Source organism: Ovis canadensis, chromosome 24 (assembly GCF_042477335.2).
Source record: "Ovis canadensis isolate MfBH-ARS-UI-01 breed Bighorn chromosome 24, ARS-UI_OviCan_v2, whole genome shotgun sequence".
NCBI lineage: Eukaryota > Metazoa > Chordata > Mammalia > Artiodactyla > Bovidae > Ovis > Ovis canadensis.
In genome coordinates this window covers 18,147,828-18,170,628 of record NC_091268.1, presented here as the reverse complement: position 1 = coordinate 18,170,628, position 22,801 = coordinate 18,147,828, and the positions used below count along the sequence as shown (strand labels likewise).

At 48.7% G+C, this 22,801-nt stretch overlaps 2 protein-coding genes across 21 annotated transcripts in view; one reads left to right on the top strand and one right to left on the bottom strand.

Annotated features, from left to right (window-relative positions):
- NLRC3 (NLR family CARD domain containing 3) overlaps nucleotides 1-8,294 on the top strand; it is a 29,598-nt gene extending 21,304 nt beyond the window's left edge. For 4 of the 11 annotated variants that reach the window (XM_069570623.1, XM_069570631.1, XM_069570627.1 and 1 more), the window contains 8 exons: nucleotides 78-161; nucleotides 708-791; nucleotides 1,225-1,308; nucleotides 3,354-3,437; nucleotides 3,830-3,913; nucleotides 4,586-4,669; nucleotides 5,055-5,138; nucleotides 5,440-6,709. In XM_069570623.1, coding sequence (XP_069426724.1) covers nucleotides 78-161; nucleotides 708-791; nucleotides 1,225-1,308; nucleotides 3,354-3,437; nucleotides 3,830-3,913; nucleotides 4,586-4,669; nucleotides 5,055-5,138; nucleotides 5,440-5,530 — 679 coding nt within the window. In that variant the 3' untranslated portion in view covers nucleotides 5,531-6,709. Of the gene's footprint in view, nucleotides 1-77; nucleotides 162-707; nucleotides 792-1,224; nucleotides 1,309-3,277; nucleotides 3,438-3,829; nucleotides 3,914-4,585; nucleotides 4,670-5,054; nucleotides 5,139-5,439; nucleotides 6,710-7,229 lie in introns of those variants that run through there. The other 7 variants (XM_069570624.1, XM_069570622.1, XM_069570621.1 and 4 more) reach the window with 5 other exon arrangements.
- A 628-nt stretch (nucleotides 8,295-8,922) lies between these two features.
- CLUAP1 (clusterin associated protein 1) overlaps nucleotides 8,923-22,801 on the bottom strand; it is a 30,177-nt gene continuing 16,298 nt past the window's right edge. For 4 of the 10 annotated variants that reach the window (XM_069570636.1, XM_069570639.1, XM_069570637.1 and 1 more), the window contains 6 exons: nucleotides 20,764-20,905; nucleotides 18,853-18,925; nucleotides 17,910-17,987; nucleotides 13,898-14,005; nucleotides 12,713-12,768; nucleotides 8,923-9,996 (listed from right to left, as the gene is read on the bottom strand). In XM_069570636.1, the coding sequence (XP_069426737.1) occupies nucleotides 9,850-9,996; nucleotides 12,713-12,768; nucleotides 13,898-14,005; nucleotides 17,910-17,987; nucleotides 18,853-18,925; nucleotides 20,764-20,905 (604 nt within the window). In that variant the 3' untranslated portion in view covers nucleotides 8,923-9,849. Of the gene's footprint in view, nucleotides 9,997-12,712; nucleotides 12,769-13,897; nucleotides 14,006-15,367; nucleotides 15,505-17,909; nucleotides 17,988-18,852; nucleotides 18,926-20,763; nucleotides 20,906-22,801 lie in introns of all 10 variants that reach the window. The other 6 variants (XM_069570633.1, XM_069570635.1, XM_069570634.1 and 3 more) reach the window with 2 other exon arrangements.

Genomic DNA, 22,801 nt, shown 5'->3' with positions numbered 1-22,801 from the left:
TGCTGCGCCACCCACCCCCCAACCCCACCGAAGGCCTCCCCTGTCTATCAGCAGCTCAGGGTCTTCTCTTTCCTCAGCCTTCGAGAAAATTCCATCGGCCCGGAGGGAGCCCGGGATCTGGCAGGTGCTCTCCGCACCAACAGCACCCTGAAGAGCCTAGAGTGCGTGAGGGGCAGGAGGGGCTTCCTAAGGCTCTCTTATGCCACCGGGGCCCTGCTACCCCAGGCTGGGAGCTGATGGGCGGGCCCTTGGGAGAAGGGTGTGGTTGGGGGCGTGGCCGGGAGGCCTGGCGGTGACCCTGACACATCCCCCTCTGATGCCGCAAAGTACATAAGGATGGAGTGAGTGGTGACGGTTGCCCTGCCCTGAGCCTGCCCCCCTGCAACAATATAGGAGCGGGGTGGGGGGCTCCCAGCACAGGGGCCAGGAGTGAGTGAGTCACCAGGCAGCTCTGCCACCTCCTGGCAGGTGACCAGGCATGGAGGCCCACCAAGCAGAGCCTGCTCCCTGCCCACCCCCAGGACGCACGGCAGGCGCGGTGCCCGGGAGCGCATTCAAGTGCCCCGAGAGCCTGAGCCGCAATCTTGGGGGACAAGACGCAGCCCTGGGGTGGGGCTGGGGACCCAGGAGTAGTCTGGATCCCCAGGGAGCAAGGATGGGGGCTGCACTGCTGGCTCCAGCTCACTTGTCCGCTCCCCTCTGCCCAGCCTGACAGCCAACCTACTCCACGACCAGGGCGCCCAGGCCGTCGCAGAGGCAGTGAGGGAAAACTGCGCCCTCACATCCCTTCAGTGAGTCCACGGCACCCCCAGCCAGCCCTGTCCTCCCAGAGCGGCAGGGCCCCACTCAACCAGGGGAGGCAGGAGGCCAAGTCGGGCGCAGGGTCCCCACCCTGGCACGGCTTCAGCAGGTTGTGCCCGGCCCCCTGCTCTGTTTCCTGGGGCCGATCCATGGAGAGGCCAGTGGTGGGAGGTGGGTGCCCATGCTGCGCTGTGTCATACGCTCCATGCAAGGGCCCCTCCACTTGCCGGAGTACACACTGACCCCCTGGGACCAGCCTGGGTGGGGGGCTGCAGGAGCTCTGCCCACCCTGGCCAGGATCCTAACCCCAAGGATTCCACCCCCTCTGGTCACTCTCCTCGGAGAAGCCCCTTCTTTCTGGAGCTCTAGGACCTCCTGGCTCTGCCCTGGGCCATGTGGTCATGTGTGTGTGTGTCTGCCCAGCCTGCAGTGGAACTTCATCCAGGCCGGCGCTGCCAAGGCCCTGGGACAAGCACTACAGCTCAACACAAGCCTGACCAGCCTCGAGTAAGTGGGGCCTCCAAGGGGGTGGGAGGTGCAGAGTCAGCCACCCTGCTGCCCACCAGCTCTCCTGCCCTCAGCACACAGCCTCCTCTGCTCTAGGGCCAGAGAGCATGTTTCCATCTGACTTAGTGTTATGTGTGTGTATATATATATATATATATTCTTTTTAACAAAATAACAGCTTTGCTGAGATATAATCCACTCTTTAAGGTGTACAAGTCACTGGTTTCTACTATATTTACAGAGCTGGGCAACCATCGCTAAAATCAATTTTTGAACCCTTTAGTCACCCCATGAAAAACCTCATGCTTATCAGCACTCACTCCCCACTTCCTCCCCAGCCCCCTAGTCCTGACAAACACTGATCCAGTCTCTGGATTTGCTTATTCTGGACACCTCACAAAATTTAAGTCATAGAATATGTGATCTTTCTGACTTACGTCTTTCATTTAGTGTAACGGTGTCAAGGTCCATCCACACTATAGCATGTATCAGGGCTTCGTTCCTTTTCATGAGTAAATAATACTCCACCGCATGGGCAGACATGATGCTTATTCTCTCACCTGCTGATGGACATTTGGGCTGTTTCCACTTCTGGGCTATTATGAGTAACACTGCTGGGAACGTTCATGCACAAGTTTCTGTGTGTGGATACACGCTTTTAATTCTCTCGTGCACGCCTGGGAGCAGACCTGCTGAGTGAGGTGCTCACTCTGTGTTTAACCTTTGAGCTTCACCTGCTTTTCATGCTCCCACAGCTTCCAATATATGCCATCTGGCAGGTCCTTCTGTTTGGCTCTGAGCATGCTATTCCTCAGGGTCTTATCCTGGGTCATCTTCCCCTGAATGATGTCTCTTTCTAGAAGCTCCTCCTCACCCAGGGCTCCAATTCCCCTTGAAGTCCTCTCTCTTGAGCTTCAGACCCCCATGTCCACTGCCCACTCAACTTCTCCCTGGGGGGACCTGGTTTACCTCCCCCACAAGCCTGCTTCTTGGTTCCTCACCGTGTGAGGTGTTCTGGCCACCAACTGTGCAAGCTAGAAACGTCACCATCCTCACTTCCCACCACAGCTCATCTCCCAAGTCCTGTTGCTTCTCCTCCCAACATCCCACCCAGCCCCCTCCACCCGCACAGCCGCTGTCCAGGCGGCTAGCGTCACTCACCTGCCTCACCGCCGCGGCCTCCACATCCAGTCGCTCCTCTCACACTGCCAGCCAAAGATCTCTCCCAAACGTCAGTCTATCCCGTCCTGGACAAGTTTAGCTGGCTGCCCAGTGCCTGCAGAGTGAAGTCCAGCCCTCAGTGTGGCTCCCACAGCCCTGAAGTTCTGCTTCCTCTGCATCCCTGGGGCCTCACTCCACACTCCAGCAACTCGACCCAGTTCCTCTGGGTTCCTTGGATGTGCCAGGCCCGCCCCCATCTCACCCGCAGGCTTGGTCTAGACCTATTTCTGCCGAGCAGCCTCTGTGGCCACGCTGGGGAGGGCACCTCACGCTTGGTGACTCTCATCTCACACGTTCCCCCACCTGAGTTCCAAGAGGCCAGGATTGGGCTTGATGGTCCCCAAGGCACTTAAATGTTTGCTAACATTGTCAATGCAAACTGCTCCCTCAAATGTGCCAATGTCCACTTGAACTGAACTCTTAGTCATTTATTGCTCCAGAGCCTGCCACTTTCCTCCAATGTGGAAGAAAAATGAGTGAGGGTGGGGGTGGAAAGCTGAAAACACTGACCAGCAAGAATGGCTTGAGGACTAAGGGCTTTGATTTTGGGGATGGCTTTGAAAATCACACCAGTTTCTTGTGGACAGTATTTCCATGTGTCTGTTTCTGTTCTGCCTAATGGTCTAGACACGTGCAGACTCCAGACCACTGAACAGTCTTAGGCGGCTATGGGGCAGTGGCCACACAGGAAGTGCAATGATCCCCAGAGATCATTTACTATGGGGTGTGTGCTCTGATTTAAATCTAGAAGGTCCAAGTTCAGCACATCCTGCCAGAGTGTTGGCTCGGGTCCCGTGCACCCAGGGGTCAGGCTCTGCGTTCAGTTTACAGGAGAACGCCATCGGGGACGAAGGTGCTTCTGCGGTGGCCAGCGCGCTGAAGGTGAACACAGCCCTCACTGCTCTCTAGTAAGTCCTGACGTGCACAGCTGGCCCTTAGCCATCCTTCCACACTAAACATCCCTGTTTTCCCCAGGCAAGGCAGGTGGGTTTGATTTTCTTAATGTTAGTGATTAGGACATCAGACATCTAAAAAGTAAGAACTAGGGGTTCCGGGGGTGTCCCCCAAACTCTCCAGAACACCTGCACTTCCTGTGTCCAGATCTCTGCCTGGCATCAGTGTGGGCAGGAGATGCAGCATTCTCTGGACACACCACAGGCCATCAACTTTCAGCGCCATTTCACCAGTTTCGGCTCTAGGTCAAGGGGGTGGAGATGAAGGGTGAATGCGGATAGAGCTGGGCCGGCGGGTGTGCGGGCTGGGGGCTGCCCATTTGCACTGACCGCATCTCCTCTTACAGTCTCCAGGTGGCCTCCATTGGTGCTCCGGGGGCCCAGGCACTCGGGGAGGCCCTGGCTGTGAACAGAACCTTGGAGATTCTAGAGTAAGTATTCCAGTCCCTGGCTACAGCCTCCTGCTCACGAAGTCAAACTGTTGACTCAAGAGTGATCATATATGGAAGGGGGACATGTATGTGGAAACTCCCAGGTCACTTCAACGCCTTCAGAGAGATCAAGTAGCCCCGGCCTCTCCAGCCCCGTCACCCTCTTTTCCTGGGGGTCACTTGTGGGTCCTCTTCTCCTTGGCCTTGCCCAGACTGAACATGTCCCCAGGCCGTTTAGGGGCCCTGGGGAGGGGGCAGTGGCCACTGACCCAGCCTGAGAGAAGACTCGAGCTCCAGCCCGAGCTCTGTTGGGCTCTTGGGCGTGTCTGGTCCTCGCTGCTCCTGCAGTGCTGGGGTTCCAAGCGCACGTGCGCCTCCGGGTGGAGGGCTGCGTCTCTGGTCTCCGCCCCTTTCTTTGGAATGAACATGGAGGACGAGGGCTCCAACAGACCCCCAGCTTGGGCTGGCCTCACCCCTCCCACGTCCTGCTCCCCAGAGCCAGTGCCTGCTCTGTGCCCGGGAGCGAGGGAGGAGCAACCTCACCCCCCACAGTTGCTGAGTCCACACTGCCTCCACCCAGGCGCCTACGCTCACCTGAAGGGGTGCCAGGCTCCCCTCTCGGCTGTCACTGTGCCTGAGATTGCGCCTCAGGGTTCCCGCCTTTCTCAACAGCTTAAGAGGAAACACCATCGAGGTGGCCGGAGCCAAAGCCCTGGCGAATGCTCTCAAGGTCAATTCCAGTCTCCGGAGACTCAAGTGAGTGGCTGCACAGATGTACCTGTGCCTCAGGGCAGCCGGTTTCTCTTCTGGACTCCCCCTGTAGCATAATACTTGCTTTCCGCTATAGCTGCTCCCTTCAAAATACAAACAGCTGATACTACAGTCATTATTAGTCAGTACTGTGGATGGGTTTGTTCCCTTTCGCGTTTTTGGTCATACGTCCTCTGTGGCACCTGCACGAGACAACCTGGCTGCGTACAGACTTGGGTCTTGAGGTTAAATGCCACTTGGCTGTTGCTATGGCACCTGAGGACCAATGAGGCCCAGACGGGTCCCTCCAAGAGAGTGCTGTGCTGCTTCCTGGGCGTGTCCTTCTGTCCTGAAGGGCTCACTGTGGCATCTCCATCTCTTCTCTGCCTAGTCTTCAAGAGAATTCCTTGGGAATGGAGGGGGCAATATGCGTTGCCACTGCACTGTCTGGAAACCACGGGCTCCGGCACATCAAGTGAGTGGGGCTCAGCGGCACCTGCCCTTTCCCACCAGCTTGGTTCACCCTTAGAAGTGCGTCCAGGTCAGGCCCTGCCTCCCCCCTGAACCTTGGAGTCAGCTGACCCCAGTCCGCCAGTAGCTCTACAGGGAACTCCGCATACAAGGGGGCCATTTGGAGCCTCGTCCATGGGACAGTGGAAGCACGAAAGTTTCACCTGGGTTTAGTGTTTCAGGTAGTGACCACCTGCTCCTTACTGATGAGGACCTTCAGGCCTCCAGCCAGTTTCTCAAGCCCTATCCTGATCCTTCTCTTCCAGTCTCCAGGGAAACCACATTGGAGAATCTGGTGCCAGGATGATCTCGGAGGCTATCAAGACAAACGCTCCCTTGTGCACTGTGGAAATGTGAGCAAAACAAGTTCCTGGTGGATCCGGTAGACACACAGCTGAAAGCTTTCCAACAAAAGGACCATTTCTCAAGGGTGCCCTCCTGCGGTCTGGGAATGATGCTGACCCACAAGAGCGCTGGTCTCCTGCAAGGAGGCAGGAAAGGTGCTGCCAGAGGAGCATACGAGCCCCTCTCCTGGTCCAGGGTCAGTCCAGGCAGGGGAGAGATGGGACGCTCCGCTACAGCACGGAGAACAGACGGTCTTCTGCAAGGGACTCGGGGATGGGTCTCAGAGCTCAGCAAGAAGCCAGTCAGCGCCTATTTATATCCTGGGGTCTTTAACGTGCCCCTACCTTTTCTTATCATGATTGCCCTGGATAAAATCACTCCCTCACTCTGAAATGAACTGCCATCTTCAAGCCCACGAAGAGTGTCAATTTGGCATCAGTGACAGAGGGAACATCTTTTTTCAAAAAGAAAAGGCTACAGGAGTATGATCTTTAGAGTCATATGGAAAAAAAATCTGAAGAGAAAGGAAGGCTTTAATTATAGGATTCTGGAGCACAGACAAAAAAAGTTATCCAAGGTTTCTGTCATCTTTCACCCATTACCAAATCTCTCAAAGGCAGAGAGTATGTCCACTGTATGTCACCTGGAATCTGGCATGGTGGTTATCAATAGCATGTTAAATATCGATGTCTTCATACTATCTTTCTGTATCAGGTTCCCCAAAGCACTTCTGCATCTACAGCTTCCCCATGAGAGCAAGACAACTGAGCTTCCACGTGGCATAAACTCCCTCAGATGCCTTTCAGTGTTGGAAGGAAAACTATTCCAAATGAACATCAGGGGTTCTTCAACTACAAAACCAAGGAAAATGGTTATGGAAGCTATAATTATCATTTTTAAATTTGAACAGGAACGATTGTTCCATGTTTCTTTAAAAATGAGTACTTGGGCAAGAAACATCATTGGATGATATAACCATGAATGAAATCCTATTAAGGGAGGAAATCATACAGTCTCTGAGTATCACCCCAGAGAGGTATTTACAAAGGCTCCATAAAAATGGAGCCATTTTGGGGATTTCCTTGGCATTCCAGAGGTTAAGACTCTGCGCTCCCAATGCAGGGGGCATGGGTTAGATCTCTGGTTGAGGAAACTAAGATCCCACAAGCTAAAAAAAAAAAAAAAAAAGAATATGCTGGTTAATATTTTTTTAAATGGAGACATTTTGCAAATGTCACCTTGTCAGTGATTAAACGCCACATCACTGATGATGGGAAAACGGACACCCTGTGCCCCCAGTGTGACGGCTGAGAAGGACGTGTCACTGATGTACTATTCCTGCCAAAAGTATTTATCTGAATCTAATCATGAAGGAAGTCACACAAAATCCAAATTGAGGGGTGTTCTGGGAAAAACTAGCAGGGCCTCTTAAAAATTGTCAACATCATGAAAAAAACAAAAAGGCTGGGACTGTTTTATTATTAGAGAGTCTTAACAACTTAAGAGCTTTAATTGGATCCAAGACTAGCGGGGAAAGAATCAGCTATAAATAACATTATTTGGAAGGCAGGGACATTTGCTGTTAAGTCTTATATAATCTTCACTAGATTACTGGTTCTGAAAGGTACTGTTTCTGGGTACAAAATTCCAGGAGGATAGCCTTCTCTTTCAGCACTTTCAAGAGGTTGCTATACTGTCTTCTGGTTTGCAGTTTCTGGCTGAGTTGAGAAGGTGATGGACAAGAGTCACAGCAGTCAAGTGCTGGAGACAGCTGCGCCTTGCAGGAAACTAGCCCTGGAGAAACCTCAGGGGCTAAAATGTGCTCTCCAGGGACCTCAACACAAGTCACACTAGAATTGGAAGGAGAGCCCCCTCCCTCCTTCAAAGTCTCTCAAGCATCCTACTGATCGTGCTTAACATGTTGTCCAGTCACCAAGTTGTGTCCAATTCTTTGCAACCCCACAGACTGCAGCATGGCAGACCTCCCTGTCCCTCAATATCTCCCAGAGTTTGCCCAAGTTCATGTCCATTGAATTGGTGATGCCATCCAACCATCTCATCTTCTGTTGCCCACTTCTTCTGCCCTCAATCTTTCCCAGAATTGGGGTCTTTTTCCAATGAGTTGGTTATTCACTTCAGATGGCCCAAAGTATTGGAGTTTCAGCATCAGTCCTTCCAATGAGTATTCAGAGTGGATTTCTTTTAGGATTGACTAGTTTGATCTCCTTGCTGTCCAAAGGACTCTCAACAATCTTCTCCAGCACCAGTTTCAAAGTGTCAATTCTTCAGCACCCGGCCTTCTTTATGGCCCAACTCTCACATACATACAAGACTACTGAAAAGACCACAGCCTTGACTACTTGGACCTCTGTCAGCAAAGTTATGTCTTTGCTTTTTAATACAGTCTAGGTCTGTCATAGCTTTCCTTCCAAGGAGATTGACAAGCAATAGCTTCACCAGCATAGAGCAGACCAGAAGGTGAGTTTGAAGCTGAGGCAATAAATGGATAACCAACACAATGGGACTTGGGGGGTCTTTTTGTATTCCATATTGGAAAACCTGCCGTGTCTTCAGGGTCAGCACGTTTTCTTCTGCAGTGTCTAATCTGCTCTTATCTCAGTGTGCATGGTTTCCCTCTTGGTTTTTAAACCTCCAGTAGCTCTCAAAGTCTAGAGACTTTCCATCTTCCACATCTCACAGCCTGCTCACGCTTTCCTCTGTTGTCTGAATATACGGAATACAGTCATAATTGTCTGTCCTTTTCCACTGCCTGGCATTTCTGGGTCATTTCTTGACTTTTCTTACACCTGGTAATTTTTGATACCAGACATTGAAAACATTCTCTTGTTGGGGACTGATGATTTTTATATTCCTTAAAATATTGTTTTGTCTTGAGCTTCATTCTGGGACACAATTACCTAGAAACACTGGACACATCATCTGTGACTTGGGCAGGGTTCCCATGTGAGAGCCCATCAGAAGAAAGAATCACATGAGGGAAACAAATACATTTTTGTTTTTTTAAAAATAGAAGTCAGGTCAGATTCAGCTAAACCATAGCTGTAACATCCAAGAAGATGCAACTTGTGCTTAAAAGCCATGGCCTCCAAGTAGGTTCACGTGACTCCCAACACACTTACTCCCCAGTCAGCTTATCAAAGATGGGATAGCTCAAATTATTGGTGAATTAATTGAACACTGAATGTTTAAAAAAAAAAAAAGAGTAATCTCTTATGTAAAATTTAGGGCAAGACAGAAAAAAAAAGCAAAGACAGAAATAACTGTCACACTGTCTCCTAAAAGTCACACATCCAGTAATAATCCATGAACTTTTCTTGAAGAAGTATTTATATGTTACAGGTACAAATAATTATACTTTCAAATAAAACTTAGTAGTATAAAAATATGGAATAAAATACATTTATTGAGATAAAGAACTTCGTAAGTCTTCTGACTTTATAATTGAAAAGTAAACAAAAATTCCTCTGTGCTTGTTCTCTGTATTAACAAAACCAAAGCAAAGCAAAATCCACATACCTGTCACTTCTCGCTCCACAAAAGGGAAATTCTTCTAGTGCTATTCTATTAAATTCAATATGGTTTATTATTTTAAGTCAGAAACCTGAATACGTACCAACACTCTTCCCTTAATTTCCTCCTTCCTAAGGAGGAACGTCAGCCTTCTGAAAGAAAATGAAGTGTGTGTGACCTGGAGCATGTCTCTGTTGCCTGATTTTCAAGGAAAGCTGGTTTTCATCTGAATTAACTACTTTCTTCCCGAAAACTTTAGTTAGGAAAATACATTTAAAGCTTGGAATTGTGAACGTGCAGAAGGAGGAAAATAAGACTACAGAGTGAATTAAAGCCTAGACTCAAAAGCTGATACAACGTAAATGTCCTGACTGCCCTCCAGTTCCTGAAATGAGTCCTGTGCCGAGTTTCAGCCCCAGGTCTGGGAAGGTCCCACTGACTTTTAGAGAAAAAGTGCGACAAACATAACAGCCAAGACTTATATGGTGTTGGCTGTTATTTCTCAAAAGTTTTTGCCCTGTGGATGTGAATCACTAGGAAGACATGCATTTCCAAAGTTTTAGGAGATAGAAAAGGCAAAAAAAAAAAAAATTCTCTGGGGGGCTGGGTCCGGTTCTTGTTTAAGCTTTGGAATGTGTGAGCAACACCCAGGAAACAAAACCAGAAGCAGGCTTTGCTTCATTAACAACAAGTCCAGCTGGCTTGTCCAACAAATGCCTGTTTTCTTCTGCCTCCTTAATCCCCCCTCTCCCTACAAATCTGAGGGCTTTTTAATCTGCCTAGGCCCCTTGGCACGATGGTCAGAAGTCACTGTCACTCTCCTCCAGGGGCTCGGGTTTCCGGCCTCTTCGACTGGGCTTGGCTGCTGAGAGCGCCACGCTCTCGTCCTCCAGGTCGTCGTCCTCTTCGTCATCCTCCACGTCAATCTCACTGTCCTCCAAGTCTTCCTGCAGGAGAGAGAGTTGAGTACAGCGGAGGGACCCCTCCAGTTGCTGATGTCACATCAGCAGAGACCCTACCTTGCTTTTTCACTAGCAGCTCAATAACCAGCAAAACCTATGCGAAGGGAGAGCCTGGAAGAGAAACAGTCAGACTGTGGGGCATAAGCACAGGGCCAGGATCTACAGACCGCTGGCTGGGACAGTAACACATACGTAAGGGTGTCCTGAAACACCAGCATGTGAGCCGAGGCTGCTGCTGCAGGTGGCTTTCCTGCTTCTGTCTCAGGAGCAGCATGGAGCTCCTCCCCAACGCCCCTCGTCGCAGCAGCCAGCCAGGAGGATGGGGGCTTGGGAGACAGGCGGCGGCGCTTACTTTGGCTTTTGGATGGAAAGCCACTCAGGAAATGGGTGTAAGGAGCAAACTAAAAGAAACATTCTCTCTCTCTCTCATCATCTGGGTAAGGGTCACCAACTCAGCCAGCTTGTTCAAAGTGCAGGTCCTGTACCCCTGGGGAAACCAGAATGGTGGGCCACTCCATACAGACCATTCCCACCAATGCACAATTTCCCTCTTTAAAACATAAAACACCCTAACGCGTCGCCCGTCCTCCTCCGCAGCTACTCAGCCCTGCTCTCCTGTGGCCTCACAGCAAACCCCTGAGCGAGTTCTGAGCTCACACAGGCCCTGCTCTCTGCCCTCTCAGCACCCTCCAGCCACACTCTCCCATCGAGGCCCCCAAGACTGAAACAGTCAATGGACTCAGATCCTACAGGTAATTAGTTCTCCATTCCTGACCCGAACACCAGACTGCTCCCTCCCCCGAGACCCTCTTCTGTGCTCGCCCCGCTCACTCTCGAATCTTCTTAGTCAAGCGTGCAGACCCGCTCTCCCTCCCTGCCCACTGCGATACAGAGGTGGCTCAGACCTCTGCTCTTCCTCGCTACCTCCCTCCCCAAGCAATCATGTCCCCCCTCATGGTGGTCTTAAGGAGGTTCCCAAATTCAGTCTCCAGCTTAGACCTGAAGTCCAGACCTGAATACAACTGGCTTCTCAGCACCAGCATGTGGACGCCTAGCAGGTGACTGACTCAGAATGACCAAGCCAGACCTCCTGCCTGCTCTCCAGGCCCGGCCCTGAGGTCTGCCCGCCTTGGGAATGTGAGAACTACACTTTCAGCCAACGAAGCCACAACCAGGGCATTTCTAACACTTCATGTCCAAGTAACAAAACCTGACGGCTCTAACCTCAGAAACACCGCTTCTCAAGTCTGCTGCTACCGCCACCCTCACTTCTGAATAGACCCCTGCAGATGCCCTCCACCCAACTCCTCACAGCCCCTCCCAAGCGCAACCCTCCCCTACCACTCAGTCAGAACCCTCATCCCTGTTACTCTTTTCCCTGAACCTGCTTTATTTTTCTTACCACAATGACCCCTGATGTATCTGCTTGATGACCATTAGAATATAAGCCTCATGGAGGCAGGGATTGGTTCTGTTCACTGCTGTATTCCCCAACCCCTAACGGTGCCTGGGATGCAACCAGCACTCAACAAGGACCTGGCGAGTGAATGAGTGGGACAGACCCAAGGTGTTGCATGGAAACAGCCTCCTTGAAATTAACAAGCAGCAATAGGCACAGAGGAGACTTTAAACTATAAAACAAGGTGATCACTCAGAAAAGTAGAAAGCTAAAAAAAAAAAAGAAAGAAAGGAAAGTAGAAAGCTATACCAACGATCAAACAAATCCTAAGAAGGGGGGCCAGACAGTGCTCCCCAGGCCACACTGCTGGGACCCAATCAGGGCATCTTTTGAAGAATATCGGCCTAGGCTCTGTGCTAGAGCCAGGCTCCAGACACACGCAGCATTCACCTGGATAGAAGGCCTCTGACTCCATCAATCTAATCACCCTTCACCTCTTGGGCCTCACAGCCCTGCCAGGGACTCAACACAGCAGCAGGTCCAGAGCAGTGAAGGGTGCAGCCCCAACAACCAGACCCCATTCCGTTGGCCCACAGTCAGTTATTCATTCAATAACGCTGAGGGCACCGGCAGCCTCATGTCACAGCCTCTCTGGGCCCTGGTCTCGGGAGAGCCTGCCTTTTATGTCCTCTCCCAAGAATGGAGCTGGTCTTGACCCCAGCCCTCAACAGCAGCCCTTCTTTTCTAGGATACGGTTCAGAGGCCTGATGACCTTTCATGGCTCAGCATCCACCCCCCCACCCTCATTAACACAGGGACCTTTAGGTAACTCCACCACCCACTGTGGAAACCACATAAGTGGCTTCCTGCCCTGGACACCAGGCGTCACTCTTGGGGGAGGTTCTCTCTGGCCCTGAGCAGCTCACACACACACAAATGGATGAGGCAAAAAAGGAAACCAACCTGCTTCTTGGAGCTGGAAGTCTTGCATTTACCTAAGAAAGCTGGTGCTACTTCCATCTTTGGAAAGCAAGAATGGAAAGAACAATGAGAAGGAAAAAACCAAAGTAGGGCAAGCAAGTTCATTTGAAAAGAAAAGAAATGAGCCATCAACAAGCAAAGATGAGAGGTCAGCTCCGTGGGAGGCCAAGCTCTGCCACAGACCCAGCAACGTGCCAGGTTGAGAAGCAGCTCTTTATACTAAACTGGTGAGATGCACTCAGCTCCTTGGTCAACCTAGTCTACAAGGCTGGCCCAGGACCACCAAGACCAGGGCTGCTCAAGGGGCTGGTCAGGACTCACATCATCGTCCGTGTCTCCACCCTGCATCGTGCCCACGACGTGCTTGCTGGGTTGTCCTGAGAAAGAGAAGTGCGAAGAGCATGAGAACCTATGAGACAGGCAGGAAGTGGGCACCAAGATCTGCTTTCCTTTCAGAAAGTGGAAAGAAGAATTCACACTAAAAAGTTGACTTAGGGAGCACCCAGCTACTCAGAAGCAGACCAGGAGCAGATCTGCTGCATCTCCACTTCGGAAAAGAGGAACAAGGCTATGAAATCTGAGCATGAGTTGTGGATTGGAAAAATAAACATGCATCCTATAAATGTCCCAGGGGGAAAAATAAAATCCCTGAACCCTGTCACTAGAATACATGGAGGTGTGTGCTCTCTGCTGAAGAGACAAGTTCTCGCTTTGTGGGCCAGAGTCACTTATACTGGGATCCACACCTGGGCTTCAAAAAGTAAAAACAAAAGTATCACTCTATCTTATCCTTCAAAACAGCATCATTAACCAAAGTGGTTCTCCACTCTTCCTCTGGAAGTCAATGTCACCTACGTGTGACTTCTGCAAAAACTCAAGAGCCATCCTTCCCACGTAGAGGCAGAGAGCTGCACTCCCCTGAAGGCTGAGAAAGGCCCCTGGTGATGGGTGTATGTGTGTGATGTGTATATTTATGCGTGTTTGCATGTGCAGAAAGGCAATTTAGAAGGACCCAGCCCCAAGCCACAAGCCCTGTACGGTAGGCAGTGGGACATGAGGAAGGCCCCGTGGAAGCACCCACATTCACTCCACATTATTTTACTGCTTGAATCTTTTGCAGTGAGAAGGCAGAAACTAAAAACAGGTTTTAACAGCAGAGATGCTCATGTAGGTCCCTTATCTGTACATTAATTCTCTGAGCATAAAGGACGTAATTGCACTGAGACCAGTTTGGACCCAAAAAGGAAAGAATTCAGCTCCTCGGTGGAGGCAGTATGTTCCGTGGCCTCTGTGAGAAGCACCAGACTACAAGCCTGGCTCTTCTTGGGGCCAAAGGTAAGAGTATCAGCAGCAAAGATGATCACTAGGCAGGTTAAGAGCAAGATCCTGATAAACAACAGGGCAGGTGCTTACGGGCCTGGAGACGCAGCAGCCCTGACCACAGTCCGGCTGTGGTTTCCTGGGCCCGGGGGCAGGGCAGGGGGTGAGCGAGCGAGGCTGGGGTACCTTGCATGAGCACCTCCATGGCCGTCCGCAGCTTGGACAGCCGTCTCTCTTCCAGTTCACTGTCGGATTCATCGTCCTCCTGGATGTCAATGTCAGAGTCATCGTTACCTGGCAGGGACACAAGGAGGCAAAACAAAAGGGCAGCTCCATCATTCCCTCTAAAACAGCCCCTGTCCAGTGAGGCTCTTGTGAAGAGCCATCTGTGCTGCTCAGCTTTACCTGGGATGCATCTGACTCTACAAGTCTCTTGGGAATTGCCTATAGCTCCTTAGGGAAGGGTTCATGCAGACAAGGATAGGCTAGTTTTTTTAAAAAACAGTTTTTTCAAAACAAGAAAACAGTGGGTCAGTTATATCAGAAACACTATTCCAGCATGTAAAACTAAAACACTGACAGCCATCTGTCAAGGGAGTTGGAAGTTCTTTGTTAGTTTGTGGGTTGGGGGGGCACCATTCTCTGTTCAGCAAAACAAGCCTGGAGGCAAGCCAGGAAGGGCCTGAGTGGCTGCCTGGGACAAACGACTGCCTGGTAACTGGCAATGAACACTGGGGACTGTGATATTCTTAACTGGAGAAAATTCACTACAAAGATAAAAAGAGGTGGTTCTCAACGAAACAGTCTTTTACATTAATCTCCTAAACACCCCTCTGGAGTCTTGTGCAGGTCGAACATTTCCTATAAACCTACAGGAGTTTCCACAGTGGGGAGGAAAAGACGTCACTGCCCAGCCAGACTTTTTTGTGCCCAGAGAGTGGCAGAGGTTTCAGAAGGATGGAACTGGAAGAATGCAGTTGCTGTTCTGATCACTGACTCTTAAGACACTTTGGAAGTAGAGTCACTGTTCATCTGTGATAATGCTTTGTGTATGAGGCCCTGCCGTAGACAGTGATGACACGGCAGCTGCATCTGGGTGGGCTCCGAGGAAACGCTTTCTGCTTCCATCCACCCTGGAGGAAAGCGCTGTGCTCTACAGCACGGAGGCCAGGGCCAGCAGCTGTAGAAAGTGTCAGTAAGAGCATCCTGAGAAGACCTCAGCACCATCAATCCAAAAACTACCCCCTTATAAAAGCCATTACAGAGAATGGGATTAGACATTAATACGAATTAATGAGCGTAATGTGAAATCACTCCTCAGATTATTTCACTTTTTACTTCCTCCAGAAAAAATGTGACATTAAGTCTTCACCCCATACAATACAAAGCAAATGATACTATGGATTTTAACCCAACATTAAAACAAGCACCTCAGACTCAGTATGATTTCTTCTGACAACTCACAGCAACGGACTGAGGGTCAAGCACGTAAAGTTAACAGCACTAACACAAAAATCACTGAAGTCGAGTTGTCAGCGACACATTAATATGAGTACAGCCAACAAGCGTGCTGGGAAGATTCACCAGGGAAAGAACACACTTTGCTTCTGGGACAAGTAGACAGCCACGTGCAAAAGAATGGAGCTGGACCCCTACCTCATACCACACACAAAGGATTAAGCTGAACTGGGTCAGAGGTCTAAATGTAAGAATTAAAATGATAAAATACCTAGGAAAAAAACACATGGGAAAATCTTGGTGACCTGGAATTCGGCAGTTTCTCAAACATGTCACTAAAAGCACAGCAATAAAAGAAAAAAAAATTAATAAACTGAACTTGATTAAAGCTCTGTAACAACAAAGGGCAGCATCTAGAAAGTGAATGACAGAAAATATTCACAAATCACATAAGGGTCTACTATCTAAAACATATAACTCAATAATAAAAAGACAACCCAGGGACTTCCCTGGTGGTCCACTAGTTAAGACTCAGTGCTCCTAATGTAAGAGGCCTGGGTTTAACCCCTGGTCAGGGAACTAGATCCCACATGCCACAATCAAGACCCAGTGCAGCCAAATAAATAAATAAACATTAAAAAAAAAGATAACCCAATTAAAAAATACACAAAGGTCTAGAATAGATTTCCCCAAAGAAGATATACAGACAGCCAAAAGCAGACAAAAAGATGCTCCATTTCATTAGCTATTTCAGAGAAACTCAAATCAAACCCCCAGTGATTAAACTATAGGCAGTTTTTTATTATAGGTTTCTTTTAGATAAGCACTGCCCAACAGAAATATGCCAGCCCCAGACGCAACTTAAAGTTTTCCAGGAAGTACATTAAAGCAAAAGGAACAGGTGAATTAATTTCAATAATGTTCTATTTAACTCAATATACCTAAAACATCATTTTAATAAGTAACCAACATAAAAAAATGTTAATGAGTAATTTTACTTTCCTTTTATATCAAGTCTTCAAAATCTGGTGTGTATTTGCTACAAACAGTGCATCTCAATTTGGCCTAGCCATGTTTCAAGCGCTCAAGAACACGAGCTCATGGCCAGGAACAGCCAGGGCTTCAGGACAGGGAGCTCCCTCGGTGCCTCCTCCATCGCTGGGCGCTGGGGCAACACCTGATGCGGCAGGCACCCGGGAAGTGTGCGCACCATGTGTGACTATCTGCTCTCCACTTCATGGCAGGGCTACTCAGCTATGTTCAAGACATTCCTGGGTCACTTTTATAAAGTCAGAGGAGGCCTTCAGTCCTAATGCTACAGTGCTTGAATTCTAAGAGGATTCAGTTAGACACTTAACCACCAGGAACAAGGTTTAAGACGCTGCTGGGGAGATGAAGAGTCACCCTTGACTTTTATTACTGGGCATCTGAACAAAGTACTTAATCTTTTTAATCTCTGGGGCCTGTGGCACTTTTCCATCTCTAATTACTCAGCCTTTCTCTCCCTCAAACCCCTCACTCCAAACCCCAAAGCCAAACCTGAGGTGACTTCCCTTCTTGCTTAACAGAGAAAACGGTCTCCATTGGATGTGAGCCCTCAAGCACACGACCCACCTTGAGCCCTGTGTGTTCATATGTTACCTGGCTCAGCGAAACTCACCCCTGACCCTAGGCCCGGCTTGCCAGCCTTTCTGGACTTTCCCTCTCTGGTAGCTCCCACCTTCCCAGCTCCTCTGATTTAATCTTTGCTTAAACAGAGTCTCCTCGTGGTCTCCCCTGACCCCTCTTTACAACTGCAATTCTGTGACGCCCTCCCTACGTCCTGACCTGCTCCACTTCCCCCCAGTGGCATTCTTCACCTTCCACAAACAGCTTGCTTGTTTGTCCCCAAGCATGTCGCCAGCCTGTCAATTCATTTAAGGCAAGGATCCCCATTTACTGTCCACTGAAACGTCCTCAGCACCCAGAATCTATACTCAGTAATGCTTTGCTGGGTTAAATCAGCTACCCACAGAGTAGCCTGAACAAAATGATCTCATCCAGATCTTGGATTTTGCTCATCCTCACCTCCGATTCAAGTCTATGTACTATTGGATTGTTCTGTTCAGGAGGACTTTTTCACAGATAAAGAAAAGTTCAGGAAGTCTTCCTTTCTAGCTCTCATTTATATCCCTGGTGGGCTTCCCTGGTGGCTCAGATGGTAAAGAATCCACCTCCAATGCAGGAGGCCTGGGTTCAGTCCCTGGGTCAGAAAGATCCCCTGGAGAAGGGAATGACTACCCACTCCAGTATTCCTGCCTGGAGAATTCCATGGACAGAGGAGCCTGGAGGCCTACAGTCCATGGGGTTGCAAAGAGTTGGATACGACTGAGTGACTAACACTTTTAGTTCCACTATGGGCAATGTTCTTCACATGTGTAGAAAAGCAAAGACAGACAGGGAAGCTTAAGTAGCTCAGGATGAGCGGAACTGAGAATGGCACTTCATAAGTTATTTTCCTGACTTCTTTGCTCACCACAAACTAATTAAGCATTACCCTTCATTAGGCTGGTTTAAACTGAAAATTACTTTACCAGAAACACTAAATCACACATACGCATGAGAATCTCTTTCATAAGATGCCAAACCTATGAATCACAAACTTAAGGTCTGAGTTCAGAAGAATAAAGCAGGCTCAGTGAGAAAGGTCTCTATGTGCTGGTCCAGGGCAGAGCGGGATGCAGGGGAACCAGGCTCTTACCTGTGCCGGGCCTCTCGGAGGGGGACACACTCCACGCAGGCTTATCACCGAGGGCCGCGTCAGGCACTCCTGGCTGACCTGGAACCATAAAGGTGAGCGGCTGCTTTGGCTAGAGAGGCCCAGGGAATTTTCTAAGCTCACCCCATAGGATTCCCCAGCAGTCCCCTATGCTTCTTCCAGACAGAGTTTCCTAAGATTCAGGAGAGAGAGGCACATAACAAGTACAATAGCAAAGAGATACAGAAGGAAAAGACACAGAGAGAGAGCACACATGCCTGCTGTCCCGGGGACACTTCCTGTGAGCACGCGAGAGAAGCCATCACAAGAAGAGAGCAATAAGTGAGAAGAGAGTCTCGGAGACGCAGTCACCAACCCCACATGACAATCGGGTGCTGCTACTGTGCCCAGGGCTGGCCTGACACCCTGGTGAAGTTTGTGGATGAAGCGGGCTGACCAGCCTCGGGGACAGCTCCTTCCCAGAATCTAGGTCTTACATGCAGGTCGCCCCCATTTCTCTGTAGGTGAGGGCCTAGACAAAGGACTCTGGACTTTGGGGGGACATGTGCTAGGGGTGTGGTGGGGGCTACCTTCAAGCAGATGCACTTGTACCTCATCACAATACTTGCTGCCCCTCAGTTTGCCCTAAAATAAGGAACCCTACAGACTGCTGAAGACAAGATTCCTTCCATAGTTACATATAACTCCAACTAATAACTATCATTTAAATAGGGGAATATAAGATTTTAGTTGGTGTGAAAACCAAATGTGCTTTAAATGGTAAGTAGTTTTTAACACACTCTCTTAAGCTCCTGAATTAAAATGGTACTGATATAAAAGTTGTGAGGAAATCACCTTTTGAAAAAATAAAATGTGTATGTTAAGTTTCCCAAGGCTGAAAACACTAGTCCAGAAAAAGCACGTCTGTTTAAACGTGTGGACTCACTTCCGCTCTTGAGCAGGCGTTTTCCTTCTTCCTTGAGCTTGTTCTGCATCAGACGGAGAGTGCTCTCAGTTTCCTGTGGAGCAGGAGAAACAAGAGCCAGCAGAAAGGACCCTTTTGGACTGTTTTATTCTGCTTTACCATGTAAGTACTGCTAGACTTGCGATGCAAAAGCAGAAAAGACTGAGCTACAGGAAGGGGAGGGAAACTGACTGCAGAGGAAACCTGATACCCCTTCTCCGTCATCACCCCCGGAGCCGGATGGAAGTGGGGGGCTCCCAGCAAGGACACATTTGGCCAAGACGGGCCTGTCCAGCCTCCAAACCCATGCTCCTTCCATCACACCCAACTGCCTCTAAAGAAAAGTAATGACACAACGAAATGTCTGCCACCCATGCTGGTGTGGGATGTGGACACAGAAACAGGCGCATCAACTCTGGGCCTTTTACTAATAAAATAAAGCATGAATTTTACCACTTTCCTCCCCTGCACAATTCTAGCCCTGAGAGGTGCTAAATGGTGGAAGTGATCAAATAGGAAAAGAAAGAAAAAAATACTCATCTTAATTCCTAGGATATTTTTTTAAAAAGCCAATACTTGAGTTAGGTTATAAAATGTGAACCTGATTATTCTCAAGAGAAAATAGGAGAGGAAATCGGCTTTAAAAAAGGTGCTGTTGTTCTAAACATTACAAAGGAAGCAGTGTTCCACGATGAGATGTTCCGAGGGACAAGGTACCAGAAGCCCAGGAGCAGGTGTGAGCCGGCAGGTGCTGCTGAAAGGATGGTGGGCAGGGAGGGGCCCCTCAGAAGTTGCCCCAGCTGCCCACTCGCATCCCAAGGCGTGTTCTTCCTTACGTTCTCCGAGCCCGGGGTGGCCCAGAAACAGTACAAAATGGTCAGCTTATTTTCACTGTCTCTTTACTGCTCTTTCCAAGACGCTTAGTGTTTAAGGTTTCCAGAACCCCAGGGGCTTTTCACTGCCCTCAAAATGTGCCTGTCCTGGGTCCCCTACTCCTGCCTCTGCCGGAAGCAAGAGTGGTAACAGGTTCCCTGTCCAGATAAACGTGATAAGCCACACACAGCCAGCTCTCTTGGACAACTAAGTACCGTCACCTAATTCAAATGTCCAGGTTTGTAAGAAGGCAAGGATGACCTTTATACCAAAAGTTGTCAAGGACAGCAGGGGAAAGGGAGGTTGCAGACCAGTTTCACTGTGAACACAGATTTCAAATGATGATTCCTGGGTTAAGGAGAAATATTCTTAGGGGATAAGGACAATTCAAAATGACAGCGATCCAACTTCCTTAGTTCTGATTCCATATTTATCAACTGAGGCTGGGACCTGAAATACTCTTCCATAAATGACTTTACACACTGGGATGAGAGGAACCTGTAAAACAACTGGTCAGGTTCAAGGTCATACCTATTTCCCACAATACTCAATAAACTACAATTCTTTATAAAGCAGTTTCTGAAAAGCCAGTCTTGGATGATTCGATTAACCAGGGCTTGAAAATCTTCCAGTGAATTAACCAAGCAAGTTTTTAGATCTTTCCTCAGGATATGTTACATAATTTGTGGGACTCAGTGCAAAATAAGATGCAGTTTAGAATTATTAAGAATTTCAAGACAACACAGCATTAAAGCCAGCCCAGGAATTTCTAAGCCTGCACACGTGGTGGCCCTGTCTGTAGCCCTGACTGACCAAACCTGCCATCAAAAACCTGACAACTTTTGAGTTCAGGCTCTACAACCAGGAAACAGTAGAAACACATGAGCCTGATCAGGGAGAAAAAACACTCATCCCATATCTTTTTTTCACGATGCTCTTTATAAATCGGCAAGTCAACAAGTACAAAGCAACACACCGGAACCGAACCAACGGTCTGCGCAGAAGGGACTTGGCACTCACCTCAAACCTCTCCTGCTCCATCCTGTGATGATCCTCCAGCTGCTGCTCCAGATAAGCCAGATTCCGAAACTTCTCGAGATAAATTCCATACTGCTTCTGCAATTCCTCCTCGATCTTCTCATATTCATCCATAAACGCTGGCCTAAAACAACAAAATGAAAAAAACACAAAAACGGAACGGTTAACCAATACCCAAACATACAGTAGTCTGAAATGGGTATTCAGAGCTCCAGATTCCATCCTGGCTTTCTCTGGAAAGCCTTTAACTAGGGGAGGTTCTTCATTCCTGTAACAAAAGCTAATTTCTCCTTTTCGATTCCCTCCCCACAAAAGGAAGATACATTTAATCAAAAATTAAGATGGGCTCTTTGTAAAAGCTAGAAAAAAATCCTGAAAATACTAAGAATAAAATTAAAATGATGCCTAATTTCATCACTAGGTGTTACCACTTAATATTTGACATTCATCCTTCCAGACTTTCTGGTGCATAGGTATGTACAGAAATGCATTTCTCTTTAACAAACATTAAGTATATCATCTTTTTTTTTTAAAGTATATTATCTTAAATGAAGCTCTGGGGTCTTTTTTTCTCACTCGGTATGGCACAGATTTCAATACAGAGTTAAAAAATAATCACAAACTGTATACATCTCTAAAAATCAATAAATTAAAGGTATGCATTATCTTGTGCGTGCATGCTAAATTACTTCAGGCATGTCTGACTCGTTGCAACTCCATAGACTGTAGCTCGCCAGGCTCCTCTGTCCATGGGATTCTCCAGGCAAGAATACTGGAGTGGGTTGCCATTCCCTCCTCCAGGGGATCTTCCTGACCCAGGGATCGAACCCCTGTCTCTCAGTCTCCTGCACTGACAGGAGGGCTCTTTACCACTAGCGCCACCTGAGAAGCCCCATGCATTGACTTAGCTGGGCACAATACTCTGCTGCCTGCATGTTCCAAAATTTAATCAGTCCCCTATAAAAAGAAACAAAGGTTGCTACAAATTAAAGCTAAGTGTTAATTAAACCAAAATAAAGAAACTTAAAAACAGTGACTTCCCGGTTACTAAGACTCCCTGCTCCCAATGCAGTAGGCCTATGTTCTATCCCTGGTCGGGGAACCAGATCCCACAAGCCACAACTCAAGATCCCACATGCTGTAACTAACACCCGGTGCACCCAAACAAATAATACTTTTTAATAACTTAAAAAAAAATGTTTAAACTGGTTTGCTGAATTTTCTATTTTCTATTGTTCATCTTAAAGAGAAACCTCTCTTCTTTTAAAACTATAAACAGATAAACTAGAAAAATAATTCAAAATCTCTTGGACTAGAGGAAAACAGATCTGAGGCTTAACAAAACCGAGTTTAAACTTGAAAGGCAGAACTTCTAACGAGACAAGTCTATCCGGCGACCCTGAATCCGGAGGCAGAAGGGGCTGGGTGTGCCCTGGGGAGGAGAAGCCTGGCGCTCTCGGGGCTGCTGGCTGCTGTCCCCAGGGGCTGCCTTCCCGCAAGTCTCAGGACAGCAGCCCGAGTGCAGATCAGGTGCCAGGTCCCAAACAAGCAAGGCATGCTTAGAGCGGACGCAGCAGCTGGACAGAGGAGGAAGGAGAGAGAAAAAGAACGGAAGAATGAACAGGGACGAAGAGCAACAGGGCAGAGCAAGGAAAAGCAGATACAGAGCTGGGGGGGGCGGGGGAGGGAGGAGGGGAGATGGAAGCGGGGAGGGAGGCAGAGAAAAAGAAAGAGGTGGGAGGAGGAGAGAGTGAACCCCAAGAAAATGTGAGGCACACACTGGAAAGGGAAGAGGATGAACTACCAGTGAGGAATTACAAAGCTCTAAAACCAGCTCTAACCAAGAAGCATGAGTGTTTCTGTTCCCACCTAATTTATGGCAGGACACAGGTCTGGGGAGCCAGGCCTTGTATAACAACTTCCACCATCTGGATTTACTTACTTTGCCTTGCATTCCAAGAAGCCAGAAGGCTACAAGTGGGGGTTCAAGAATAAAGCAGTTTTCCAGACATATCGAAAG